General features: G+C 24.8%; 1 protein-coding gene across 1 annotated transcript; it reads right to left on the bottom strand.

Moving 5' to 3' along the window:
* Positions 1–1848: 1848 nt before the first annotated feature.
* Positions 1849–13145, bottom strand: LOC145849957 (putative RNA/DNA demethylase ALKBH6). The gene is made up of 6 exons (XM_082955084.1): positions 13080–13145; positions 10679–10808; positions 7002–7048; positions 4097–4207; positions 3738–3841; positions 1849–2882 (listed from the first exon to the last, which is right to left on the bottom strand). The coding sequence occupies exons 1-6, from the start codon at positions 13125–13127 to the stop codon at positions 2621–2623; spliced, it is 702 nt and encodes a 233-aa protein (XP_082811210.1). The 5' UTR covers positions 13128–13145; the 3' UTR covers positions 1849–2620.

The raw sequence follows: 13145 nt of genomic DNA, 5'->3' as shown, positions 1-13145 counted from the left end.
AAGTTGATTAATATTTAAGCTATGATTACTAGTATTTTTGATTAGATCAATAATAAATGTTTTTCAAAACAGTGTGTTTGGTTTTTCAATTTTATTGATTACAAAAATTGTCTGAATGTGCTAAAGTTATAGTTTTTTTTTTACATAAAACTTTCACTTAGAAATTTTAATTCTCAACAACATTTTAAAACCATAAGCTGCATTTATAACTTTCATTATTACGTTATAATATTATTATATTTTTACTACAGTAATCTGCCACTTAGGTACGCACTTTGAAAACAGCGCAAAAATGCGTACCAAACCGGCGGGTAGGAGTTAAACCACGAAGGGACACTTTTGCACGGCTGGGATTTTTTAAATTAATTTATTATATATTTATAATTAATTTAATTTCTTTATTTCTACTATCACTGTTACCCCTAACTCTCGGTCGGTAACCTATTTTTTCGTTTTTAAACTGGTTTATTTATCTTGGTTTTTTTTCTTTATAATAATTTTTATTAGTTATTTTTACTATCACTGATACCCCTAACCCTTAGTTGGTAACTTTTTTTTTCTTTTTTTATTAATTTATTTTTAGTTTTTTTTTTATACTTATTTTATTCTTGTGCATATTTGACCCGTTCCCCCAACCGGCATTGCGTACCTTACCTAGGAAATTTTGGTCTTTAATTACCTACATTAAGCTTAATACAAACGTGTTTAAACCACTAAAGTTTAAAAACGGCTATTAAAACAAAATCCAAAAAAAAAGAACTTTAGCAGAAAACAAAACACTTTTGTTAAAAGAACATTAAAAGTTCGGAATATTCTAAAAATAAATTATATTGATATGGAAGTAATTATTTATGTATGTATATTTATATTCACCCTAAAAAGTTTTTTAGTTTATCTTGTACCTTTAAAATTTACATAGTACATATAATTAATTACTAATTTTAAATAAATTGATCAAGTTTTACTAAACTGTGTGATTAAATTTTACTTAATTGTAAGATCATTAGATGAAGAAGAGAGTATTACGTCAGATGAGGCAATGTATGTTTGTATAAATAGCAAAAGTTTACCGTCTACCAATACACTTTATAACAATTACGCAAAGTATGTAATTCAAAAAGAATAGCTGTCTTCAGCAGAAACACAAGTAGCTGCTGGGAACAAAAATGGAAAGCTATAATTAGCTTTAAAAACTTTTCTTTTTAAATGTTTTGAAAAGAACTAGAGAGCAAGAAACAGCTGCTAAACTCAAACGACAAGCTACACAAACAGACATGTTTTCAAGGGCATCTAGTTCTAAATAATTCTCAATTGCAATGTTCTTTGTTTTCTAATCTAAGTTATCAATATATAAATATATACATTGAACAAAAATTAAATATAAAACGGCTTTGCTTATTAATTTTATACAAAAACGACATTAACAAGTACACATATAGCTTTAGCGTTTATTATAAGTATTAAAATATTTTTTTAGAACACAAATTGTATTTTATTATAAAACTTAACAGTGAACAGCTTTATCGAAAATTAGGTTGTATAAAAAAGGAATTTACAAAATTAACTTGTAACATAAAAAAGTGAATAATGAATAACATATATCATCACAATGATCAAATAAAAGTTATGCATTTATAAAAACCTAGCAACAACAAAAAGTATTGAAGATATTTAGTAACAAGATGGCTAGTACTTAAATAAACCAACATACTTGCATATACTTAGTATAGAAACACTAAAATATAATAATAGTATAAAACAATAAAAAAAGTTTGTAAAAATTTTAGATAGAGCTTACAAAAAAATTTATAAAAAAAAAGCTTTTTTTGTCTTATTAGACTATAAATTCAAGTTGCCTTAATTTTAGTTGAAAACATTATAAAATTTTGAAAAAAATCTAAAAAGAAAATTTTTCAATGGTCAATTTATAAAAACTAAAAAAAGTTTACTAAATAAATATCCTATTTTATAAACAATTTAAAACAAATGAAACCGATTTAATGAGAAATTACTCCTTTTAAATAATCACAACACTTTTTCAGTTTTAAATAACTCCAAGTTTAATGGAAGCCTTCTAAAGCAATGAACTACAAAAATGTATATTTCTATTAAGGCTGCATTTTCAGCAAAAAAATTTGTTCTACTCAAGCATAAAAAAGTAAACAAAACACTTTAATACACCCACTTGAGAGCTATAAGGTAAAATATGTTGATAAAGAGGTGGTAATTTACTTATAAATAAGTTTTAATTTATTTTTTGTAACGTTTTATTTATTAACAAAGTATTAGAACTTTAAGTTCTAATAAATATTTAATCTTTAATATGGAGTTAAATTAGTTGAAAGATCTATAAAAAAGACCTAACTAAAATATTTTTATACAATATATTTATATAAAAATTGTCTAAATTGTCACCAAACCCAGTTGAAAAAAACCTTTTAAGTTGAAAAAAAACCTTTTAATACATTAGTTTTCAGTTTTTAAAGGTTTAGGTAGCAAACATTATTAAAACTAATTAAAAAATTACTTAACTTTTTTCAGTACTATGAAATAATTTAAAATATTGCTTTTAAGTAAATACATAAAAACATGTTTTTTAGTTTATAAATATAGTTGAAGGTTAGAAATTAAATTTAAATTTTGAACTTTTTGGAACGTTTCGAATAGTGAGAGATATCCTCGAATGCAACCTGTCGGCAGTGACGTAATTGTCTTCACAGTCCAATTTGTACTTCAAACTTTTATCACCAAGCAAATCCTTGTTCTTGACATTTTTTCCTGTAAAAACGTCTTGGATTGTTTCTTCAATACCATGTAGATAATCAGTATAAATTTCATCTTTTAAGATTAACAGGCTTCTTGGTTCCACATATATAGAAAAACTGCAATTTAATTTGTTTACTTCTATGTGTTTTAAATTAGAAATTTAAATTTTATGTTTGAGATATAATATTCCTAAATATACAAACTAAACTTATACTTGAACAATAATAAACAATAGGCAATAGACCTTTTAATTATTGTTTATAATTGACTCCGCATAGTGTGCTCGATTTAAATAAAACAACAAGAGCTAACAAAAGTACAAAAAAAAACTTTGTAACATTTTTTATAATTTAAAACGGACTAGTACAGAAACTATCAAATTTTACAGGTAAATTAAAAAGATACAAAAGCATAGAACATGAGAAAAAGCACGAAGTAATTTTTGTAATTTGTTTTAATTTTTAAGTTTATATTAAATGTTATTAAAATGTATTTTAAAAAAGTATGTTTTATGTAAAGTTAAATTTATAACTATTTACTTAAAACTTATTAATGTTGTCTTTTCAAAAACTGTTCAAACTAGATTACTGAAAAATAAATTTTGTGCACACTTCACTATATGAAGTATAAATTATCATTTACTAATTTTTTATGTTTTGAGTGTCTTAACGTATTGATTACATTTTAAGAACTGTTAATTTATGTTAAATTAGGTTTTTCTAACTTTTAAACACGAAAGAAACTTTATCTAAAATACAATTTTTCACCTTAATAATTTTTTTGCACATAGTAAGATAATTTCTATTAGAACTAGTGTGCACAGGTGCACACCGTGAAGACAGCTAACTTGGTAATTTTTTGAGCTTTTAGTTCATCTATAAACACATAGGAAAGTACTTAATATTTGTAATGAGTAAAGAGTATTGTCAATGAATTATATGAACTTAATTATTAAATAAAAACAATCTAACTTTTTTTTGTTTAGATCGCCTTTTTTTGTAAAGTTCAACACGGTGTGACAGCCAAGACTTATTGTTGAAATAACAGGAAAATATAAAGGTCCATCTTCATGAGGCTGTTGCAAGTTACATCTTTATAAATTACCATTTTTTTATTTTTAATTATGTGTAAGTTAGTTAAAGTATAGACTTTTTGAAAGTTAACAATACGTTCAGTTACGTTTATTAGTACGACTCAAGTTTCACGACCCAAGGACAGATCTTCAGGTACAATAGCACTACAACTTTGTCCACTATAAACTGACTTTATGAAAGTTAGAGGATGTAAAATATCAAAACAAAATATTTGCTTTAATAATTAAAAGACTAACCATAATACCTTGGCCAGGGTTGTACTGATTTATAAGCACATGATTAGCTTTCCTTTTTTCATCTCCGTACAGGTTCAATGCTGATATTGTGTCAACATAAAATTGCAACCACTGTTAATTTTTAGGTATTTAAATACATATGTATTAAATGTTTGCTTAGATTACAAGTAAGAAATTAATTTTTGTACTTTCCTTATAAAAAAATCTATTACAGCAACAATTGATTAGTCTTTAACTTTATTTTTAAGAACTATGCGTTTCGGACAACATATATAGTAATAAAGCTAGCTTATATTAAATTTAATACAATTAATCAAATCAGGCAATATTATTTTAATTATCATGTAGTACACATAAGCCCAAATAAAATGCTAAAATTGTGGCAACTATGCAATCAGGGTTGCCACTCTTCAAAGCAAAAAAAATACTTGCCTGAGTAAACAAAAACTATCCTGAGTCAGTATAAGCTAACTTGTGTTTGTTAAAAACATTTCGCGCCTCCGACGCTATTTAATTTTTCTTAAGACTTTTATATTGTTACATTTAACTTTAAAATCACCAAAATATTGACTATCAATACATACATGCACTGCAAATTCCATGAACTAGACATGTTTACAAAGGGATATAAATACATACTTTTTAAAAATGTAAAACTTTAAAAATACTAAACATTTTGCAGAAATAAGTTACATGCAGAATTGAGAGTAAGCGTGTTTATTTTTTACTTTATTACAAGAGTAATCATTTTAAAAAAGTGATTATAATCAACTTTGGTCACTGATTGATAAAAGAAACTTATAAGTTTTAACTTAATTAATTAAGAACATCATAAGCTACAACAATTTGATAACACCAATTACAATTTTTTAATCAAAATTGTATACTTTGTCATTACAATTCTTAGTTTTTAGACTCTAAAATCTAAGTTTTATATAAAACAAAGCTTGCTAGATTAAACCTTACAACAAAAATCAAAACTTTAAAATTTAGGAAAATAATTGTTGAGCACAAGTTAACTAAAAAAAAATTAGTATTTAAAATGAATCCACTTTATTGATGTAAAGTTTAAAAGAAAAAACTAGCATGGAAATAATAAAAAAACTTATAATTAGTCTAGGTTTTTTAGAAACATTTTAAACTAGTCTCAGTAGCCTGAATTTAAAAAAGTCCTAAAAACCTTTAAATTAGCTTAAATTAGCCTGAGTTATTTAATTTCAATTTAGCCTGAGACAGCCTGAATGTGTGACAACTCTGCAGAAGCAGCAAAACCTATGTTATTCAACTGAGGAAATATTTAGATGAAAACGAAAAATAAAAACAACACAAACCTTTTATGATAAATAACAATGGGCAGTAACCACGGAGGGGAAGTGCGTGATATATAAAATGATATCAATCATGAAATTTATCAAGTCAATGGCTCGATTACCATTGAAAACAAATAATGAAACAAAAGTTAAAAAACTAAAGAAACGCATACTTATACTGTATAAATCGGAATAAACCTTCAGATAAGTTAAAACACAGCAATCAGAATACATGATTATGTTCTTATGTTTATATATAAACAACACTAACTTTAAAAAAATAACATTAAAAACAGTTGTCTCTATTCTAAATACAAAAAACTAGAAAAAGATCTTATTTAAATTACAATCTTATCAACTCTGCTTATTGAATTTATTTCGTATAGATTGAATAACAATAAGTTTTCCAATTTTTTGCTATATAAGTCAGACTACCAACTTACTTTTCATTCTAATTTGTATATAAACACAATCAATAAATGTTTATCCATATCAAAATCCTAACTAGGATTTAATAATATAAAATCAAAATATTCAAAATCAAGTATATTTGCTATACTAGTAATTTTCTAAAAAATAATAAGAAAATATTTTGAAAATTTAATCTTACTAGGAAAAAAACTGAAACTAACTACAATAATGCACTTAAAAAAGCGGATTTTACGAACCAAACATACTTAATTAAGAACATAACAAATTGAGTATATTTAGTTTAGCCAACCTTCTGCAAACAAATCAAAACTAATATAGTCAGAAAACTCATTAAATTAATTGAAAACACTTGACCAAAAATAACAATCTCAGAAAACAATTTAACAAAAGTAAAATTAGAATAAGTTAAAGCTGTATGATGAATATTGAAAATGCATTGAAAATCCACAACGCAAAACCTTTTAAAATTACAACTAGAGACCAAAGTAAAAGTAAAACTTGTAATTTCGAAAAAGTGAATGACCTCTAAAAAAAAATATTTATAAGTCTAGAATAAAAACGAACAAAGAAACCAAAACTTGTATTTGACTAAGCACGAACGAAATTAAAAAAAAACGTATATTAACACATAAAACAGCTATAGTGTTTCTGGTGTTTTGATGAGAAATCAAAATTTGCTAAAGATACATGCAAACTGTTATTAAGTGAGGCTTTAGTAATGTTCAGACAAAATGTAGATTGTAATAACAAAAGAAGCGAACTATGTATGGGTTCACAACAAACAAATTACTTACTTAAAAACTGGAAGAAATCTAAAACACGAGTAGTACGTTTTTGTAATTTTACGTAATATTTTGTAGCCTTGAAATATTAATCTTTTTTGTTAATTTTTGAATAAGCTAATGTTTATATAAAATTTATTCGGTTTTTAGTATCATAAAGTTAAATTATTTTTTCTAAATGAAATATAACTTTGTTTGGTTATCAAATTAATTAATTGTTAGTCAGTCACAGTTTTTAATTTTTAGAAAAAAATTATAAGCAATAAAAAGAAAAATAACAAAATTTTTGCTTCAAAAAGACGGTATGTGCCCTCTGAAACTTCAGCAGTAATAAAAACTAAGTTTAGTTTAAACTTGTTGTTTAATATTCAATCAACTTACTTTCGGTAGTGGTTCACTAAGCATTCCTTTTGGATGTGGTTTTCCCCCTATAAGAGTGGAAGCATGTTACAAATATACTTTAATATAACACATAAAAAAATTATCCTGAGTAAAAAACAATGTGTAAAAAGTTTTTGATCTTGTCAACAAGAAACAAATACATGGTTGCCACTGATCGAGCTGAGAAAAATTTCCTGACTTTTCCTGACCTTTTACTTAAATTTTCCTGACTTTTCTAAATCAAACTCTTAAATTTAACTTATTCTAAAATACATAATCTAACACTTGAAACTATATAAAGCTTTCAATCTAATTTTAAAATAGGTTAAAACAACAGTTTTTTGCTGAATTCAATCATCAAACTTCCATTACATCACTTGAACCATCTGTGTATGATTGATGTTTGTTATAAACAGCTTTATCAGCAAAATACTTGTATTATTAGCTTATAAACACAGCTTGTCTGAAAAAAAAAAACACAATTTTTTAGTATTTCCTAGTATAAATGTATCTAGATAAACAAACGACATATAAGGAACTTTTACAATTAAAACCTTGAATTAATAACAAACTTTCACAACTGAAATCTTAAAATAAAAAATTTTTACAGTTGAAACCTTAAAACAATAAAGAACACAAATTTTTAGAATTTCCTAGCATAAATGTATCTAAATAAAAGAAACGACATATAAGGAACTTTTACAATAAAAACCTTAAATCAATAAGGAACTTTCACAACTAAAACCTTAAAACTTCCCAATGTTTCAAAATAAAACTGGTCCAAACGATCTTGACTTCGCTTGAAGCTTTTAAACTTTAATACATTCATTGGGCAACTTATCAAAGTTCTAAATTGATCGATGCTCTCATCACCTTCAGTGTTGGAGCACATTTTTTGTTTCGTTAAGGAGTGCACAATATTGACAAAAAGCTTAACCAGAACTGTGACTCCTAATTTGTCTAGGTTATGAGGATTTAGGCATGACATATTTTTGTTAAATGTAGTTCCAACAGCCATTCTACTCCAGAGACTTTCAACAGCTTTTAAAACAAATACTCTACATTCTTTATCAAAATTTAAGATCTTTTGTTCCTCAACTAGGTCTTTTTTCCTCAAATTTGAAAGAAATTGGTTGCTGCAACAATAGGCTGGGTACTCTGGTATAGTGTCAAAAAAGGTTGCATGAGAGATGCTACATAACTAAAGAAATGCATCTTCACTAAGACAAGATAATCAGCCACTGCATCCCTTACAACTCGGTAATATCTGCTGTCAGGACATTTACTCTTTGGACCTAACTTCCAAACTTGAATTTTTTTTAATGTTTGGCCAAATTTCGATGGTACAATCAGCCACTATCTTATCGTCAACCAACGAGTTTTACAAAACAAATAAGGAAAAAGTTTGCTACCAGTTATTGACTTGTAGTCCGTTCTCCGTCCTCCAGCTTTTTCAAAAGTTTATAAAGACTTTTTAAAATGTCATCCAGCTTCCAGTTGGTAGCGTCAGCTCCAAGCTCAAAAGCTCTATGAGCAATGTGGAGACTGCAGTTTTATAAAAGATATTTTACTTATTTATACCAGATAAAGGCATTGGAAATAAATTTAAATATTTTTGTAAACTTTTAGAAAAATATTGGAGTTTTTTTTAACTTTAAACAACTTTTACTTAATTATTACCATTTGAAGGTTTTGGAAAACAAGGAATTTGGGAAATTTAAACTGACAAAATCTGACTTTTTATTTTATTTTATCAAATTTCCTGACTTTTCCTGACTTTTGTCACTTTTTTAAATTTTTCCTGACTTTTCCTGACCGAGTAGCAACCCTGCAAATAGCTAAAAGTTTTGGTAAAAAAAATCCTTGAAGTGTATTTTTTTAGTATTTATACTCAAAAGAAAACACTCTAAGCTCTTTTGAAAAAGATAAATAATACAAACTGGTAGTACATTCAAAACAGTCTAACTAATGAGAGATAGAAACTTTTGTACTATGAATTTAAATTAAAATTTATCTTTTAATTAACAATAATATTGTTTAACATTTCAATTTTGATGATATAGCTTAATATAATTCCAAGTAAAAAATAGGTAGTAGAAAATTTCAAAACAAGTCTTCGATTTTGTAGGTTATAATGAAATTGGCAGAAAATTTTTCCAATATGCATTTTTTTGATTTGATAATAAATTTTATTTTCCAATGTCATGACATGGTAATACAAATATAAATAATTGTCACAAAAACACATTATGCAGAGTTTAGGACGATTTAGAAAAAGTTTCATGGAGGTACTTATTTAAATTACGTATTTTTCTACGTAATTTTCTTAATTTTTTTTTCAAAAAATCAAAAAGTGCCTTTGTGAAGCTTACTTTAAATTCTCTTAGTGTGCTTTTGTAAAATTGTGCAATATAGAACAATATGTACATAAAAAATCTAAGTTACATTTTTCAGGTCCATACAGTTTACATCAGAATGGTTTGAAATAGCCTCAATTAAAAATTTTCTACACCAGCTAAAAATTTTGCTAATGGTTGATTTTTTTTATTCTTTAAACATTACTAGCTAAAGTTCAATGGTCACGTTTTTATAGGCACCTTAATATATACATTTATATATTCCATACATATGTATTTGTAACTTTTCAAAACTGGTTATAACTAAAAAAACTAAAAAAACGAATTGAACTTATTTTATTTTATAAAAGGTATAATATAAAATATACCTTAAGCTTTCAAAAAGAGAAAAATTTAATACTTGCAAAAAAAAAGTTATACACTTCTTAAACTTTTAGTTATAATAAAATCATAACAAAAAATAAATATTTACACAAGATTAAGAAACACATTTAAAAAAATACAGCTAGTCTTTTCAGATTAATTTTATTTCTATATTTAGTATTTGTTTATACCAGGTCTAAAAATCTATATAGCACTTTTAACTGTAAAACATAATGTGTTTTTTAACATGAATCTGTGATATTATATCAATTTTCAATACAATTAAACAGCTGAAATGAAATGGTATACAGTTAATTTAATGATTTTAAATACTTCACTTAAAATAAAGTTTAAAGACTTTAAAGTTAGTGTTGCTTAAGTTTTAAAGACTATTAGTTGTTAAAATATTTATGTTTTTCACAAGTTTGTTTAATACTTACTTCTTAATTTATAACTTATTTCAATATAAATAACTTTAAGAAAGACATTGGTACAATTTAACAAAAAAACATAAAATATAACACATAAACACACTATATCACAAATAAGGTATTCTGTTTATATTATAATACAACTTAAAACTCATAACAACATTAAACACGAATTTTGATCAGGAAACTGACTTAAATTATAGTAAACGGTTAAAATATCAACAAATATGACTTGTATATTAACAATAAGAATTTAAAAAAAAACAGATAGAGCATAATACGTTAAAAAAGTAACTTTTTAATTTTTTTGTACTTCTTATATTGTTTATTTACAATTACTTGTTATTAAATCTAAATAAAGCAACTTTATTATTTATAGCTCGATTAGTGTACTAAATATTGTGTTATACATTAATAGAGTTACATTATACTTTATACATTTTACTTAATATACAAGCAAAATAAAATAAAAAACGTTTTTATTTAATTATAACAATAATTGTACAGTACAAAGAATAAAACCTACCCCAGTTTTGTAAAGATCTATTTTTTAAGATGGTCCATTTAGGTTTAGGAACCTTTTTTATTTGTGTGACCAGTCTTGTTTCTTCTTCTGTGGTGATAAAGTTAGGTATGTAGTATGCAGTATCCAAACCCTGAAAATTTATCATACATAAGTCCGTAGTAAAAAGTTCTTATTTCTGGTTTTATCAGTTTGTTATATATATTTAAAAAATTAATTTTACGGCATTGCTAAACTAAAATCAATGACCTAAAAAATTTAAGTTATAAGATCTACTATCAAATAATAATTTATATGGTAAGTCTTTAATAGAACATCAAAAAATAAAATTTATTATTGTTAATTTTAAAAACCTCTATCTTCCTCTTTAAACTTTGTTAAAATATTACACCAGACTTAATAAGCATAATTGTTTTAATTTTTAAAATAATATAATACAGTTTTCTAAAGTGAGATACTTACCTAGCTTTAAAACATTTTTAATTTCTAATATGCTAAAATCTTTAAAAATTGAAACAGCAGTAGACAACATTTATGTTTAAATTGGTCAATCTGCTTTATGAATGGTTAATTCTGACTGTTAATGATTTAAGGGAAAACTTAAAAATTAATAAAGATATTTAACATAAAATAGTGATGTAAATTCACTCAATAAATAACATTAGTGATGTAAACCTTTTATAGTATAAGGAAAAATTTTACAAAAGAAAAGTCTAATTAATAAACAAAATAAAACTATATAGTCTTTGTTTTTAAATTATAGTAGCATAATTCTTTATTACAACAAAATACTTACAAGTTTTAAAATATAATTACTATAAACCTAAATAAATTTGTGGAAAAGTTATTTTGTGCATTTTTGCATCTACCAATAGTTTTAATTAACTTAGTTTAACTGACTTAGATAGTTAGATAACTCACATATTAAAAAAAAATTTAGTCTGAAAAATAAAAACTAAGTCTTTTCTAAACTCTAAATAATATTTAAGTTCAGAAAAAAAATAATTTATTGACTTGTAAGAGCCATATAAACGTTAAGAATTTTAGTATAAACAACTTTACAACTACTTGAATCAGGGTTTCCCAAAAGTGGGTCATATGGTCGATTTGAAACTTACACTAGATATTCTGGAGTTCATGAAAAAAGCCAAAAAAAGGGTTTTATGCGCTTTTAAGGGAAGTATTTGAACTTACACCAGATGTTACGGAAAAAATTGAAACTTACACTAGACTAGGACTTTCCTAAGTGGGACATTTAAAAAAGTTAGGGGGCCATAAGACGCAAAGAAAGGGGTAATAAGGTCATCATTAGGATTTTACACTAGTTATTTCTTAGTTGGTGAAAAAGTGCAAAAACAAATCTTAGGGTAGTCTTTTGAGAAATCTTATTAGAGGGGGCCATTGCTTTATAATTTATTCAAAGGGGGCCTAATAAAAAAAATGGAAACCACTGAATTAGATTTATATTTTAAAATAATGATACACACTTATCATTTCTTAAGTTTATTTAAGTTTATCATTAACACTTAGAAACAGCATTAGTCCAACAATATGAAGTATTTATCAATATGTTCTGAAAATTCTTTTATTTGACAGTTTTTTACTAAGATTTATATATTTAATAACACTTATATTAATCAATTATTCATTTATACCTAATTCCTAGATCATAAAAAGTTAAGGTTAAACTTATTCATATTCATAACTCAACTAACTTTCAAAAAAAGGTATATTAGTTTTTTCTAAACTAATAGCTTACTTTAATTAAAGTTTAAGATAATTTAAGCAATTTTTTTGTTAATTCAACTATCTCAATAAAAAAATACATGTAAAAAAGAACTTCATTTAAGCCTGTTATCTAAAGAAAGTTTTGCAGCCCCTAAAATTATTGATTGAAAATTGCTAAAATAAGTTTATCTGGCCATGGGTTTAAAAATTTTTTTTTGTAAAAAAAATTGTCTAAAATTTTACAGAAGAATAATAATAAAATAAAAATGTAAGAAACTTATAAAAATCAAGTTTTGAATGTGGCCTAGGGACTAAATTTAGCTGACTTCTGATCTAATGGGTAAAAAATATATTTTTTTTAGAAACACAACGCTAATTTACCATTCAAATGTTTAATTTTTAAAAGAAGCAAAGTCAAAATATTGAATTCAAATAAATTATTTTTAATATCTTTAACTTAATATAGCTAAACATACACTTATCAAATTTTTAAAGTAAGATATTAAAATTACTTGTAGTTTGGACTTTATTTATAAATTTTACAAGTTATGTGTCTAATTTTTAAACTTTAATAACATTTTGTTTTTTTAAATGCACTCAACAATAGGATTAAAACATTATACAACTTATAATAAAACAAATTTATTTAGTACCAATTATTTTTTTTTTTACTTACTTGGACTTTTTGACATTCTTTTACAAAATCATGCTTAATAACTTGCATTTTATCTATAATGTCTAA

The sequence above is a fragment of the Thalia democratica genome, chromosome 2 (genome assembly GCF_965202585.1).
Source record: "Thalia democratica chromosome 2, ktThaDemo2.hap1.1, whole genome shotgun sequence".
Taxonomy (NCBI): domain Eukaryota; kingdom Metazoa; phylum Chordata; class Thaliacea; order Salpida; family Salpidae; genus Thalia; species Thalia democratica.
The sequence above is the reverse complement of the archived record's forward strand: the minus strand, read 5'-3'. Positions and strand labels throughout refer to the sequence as shown.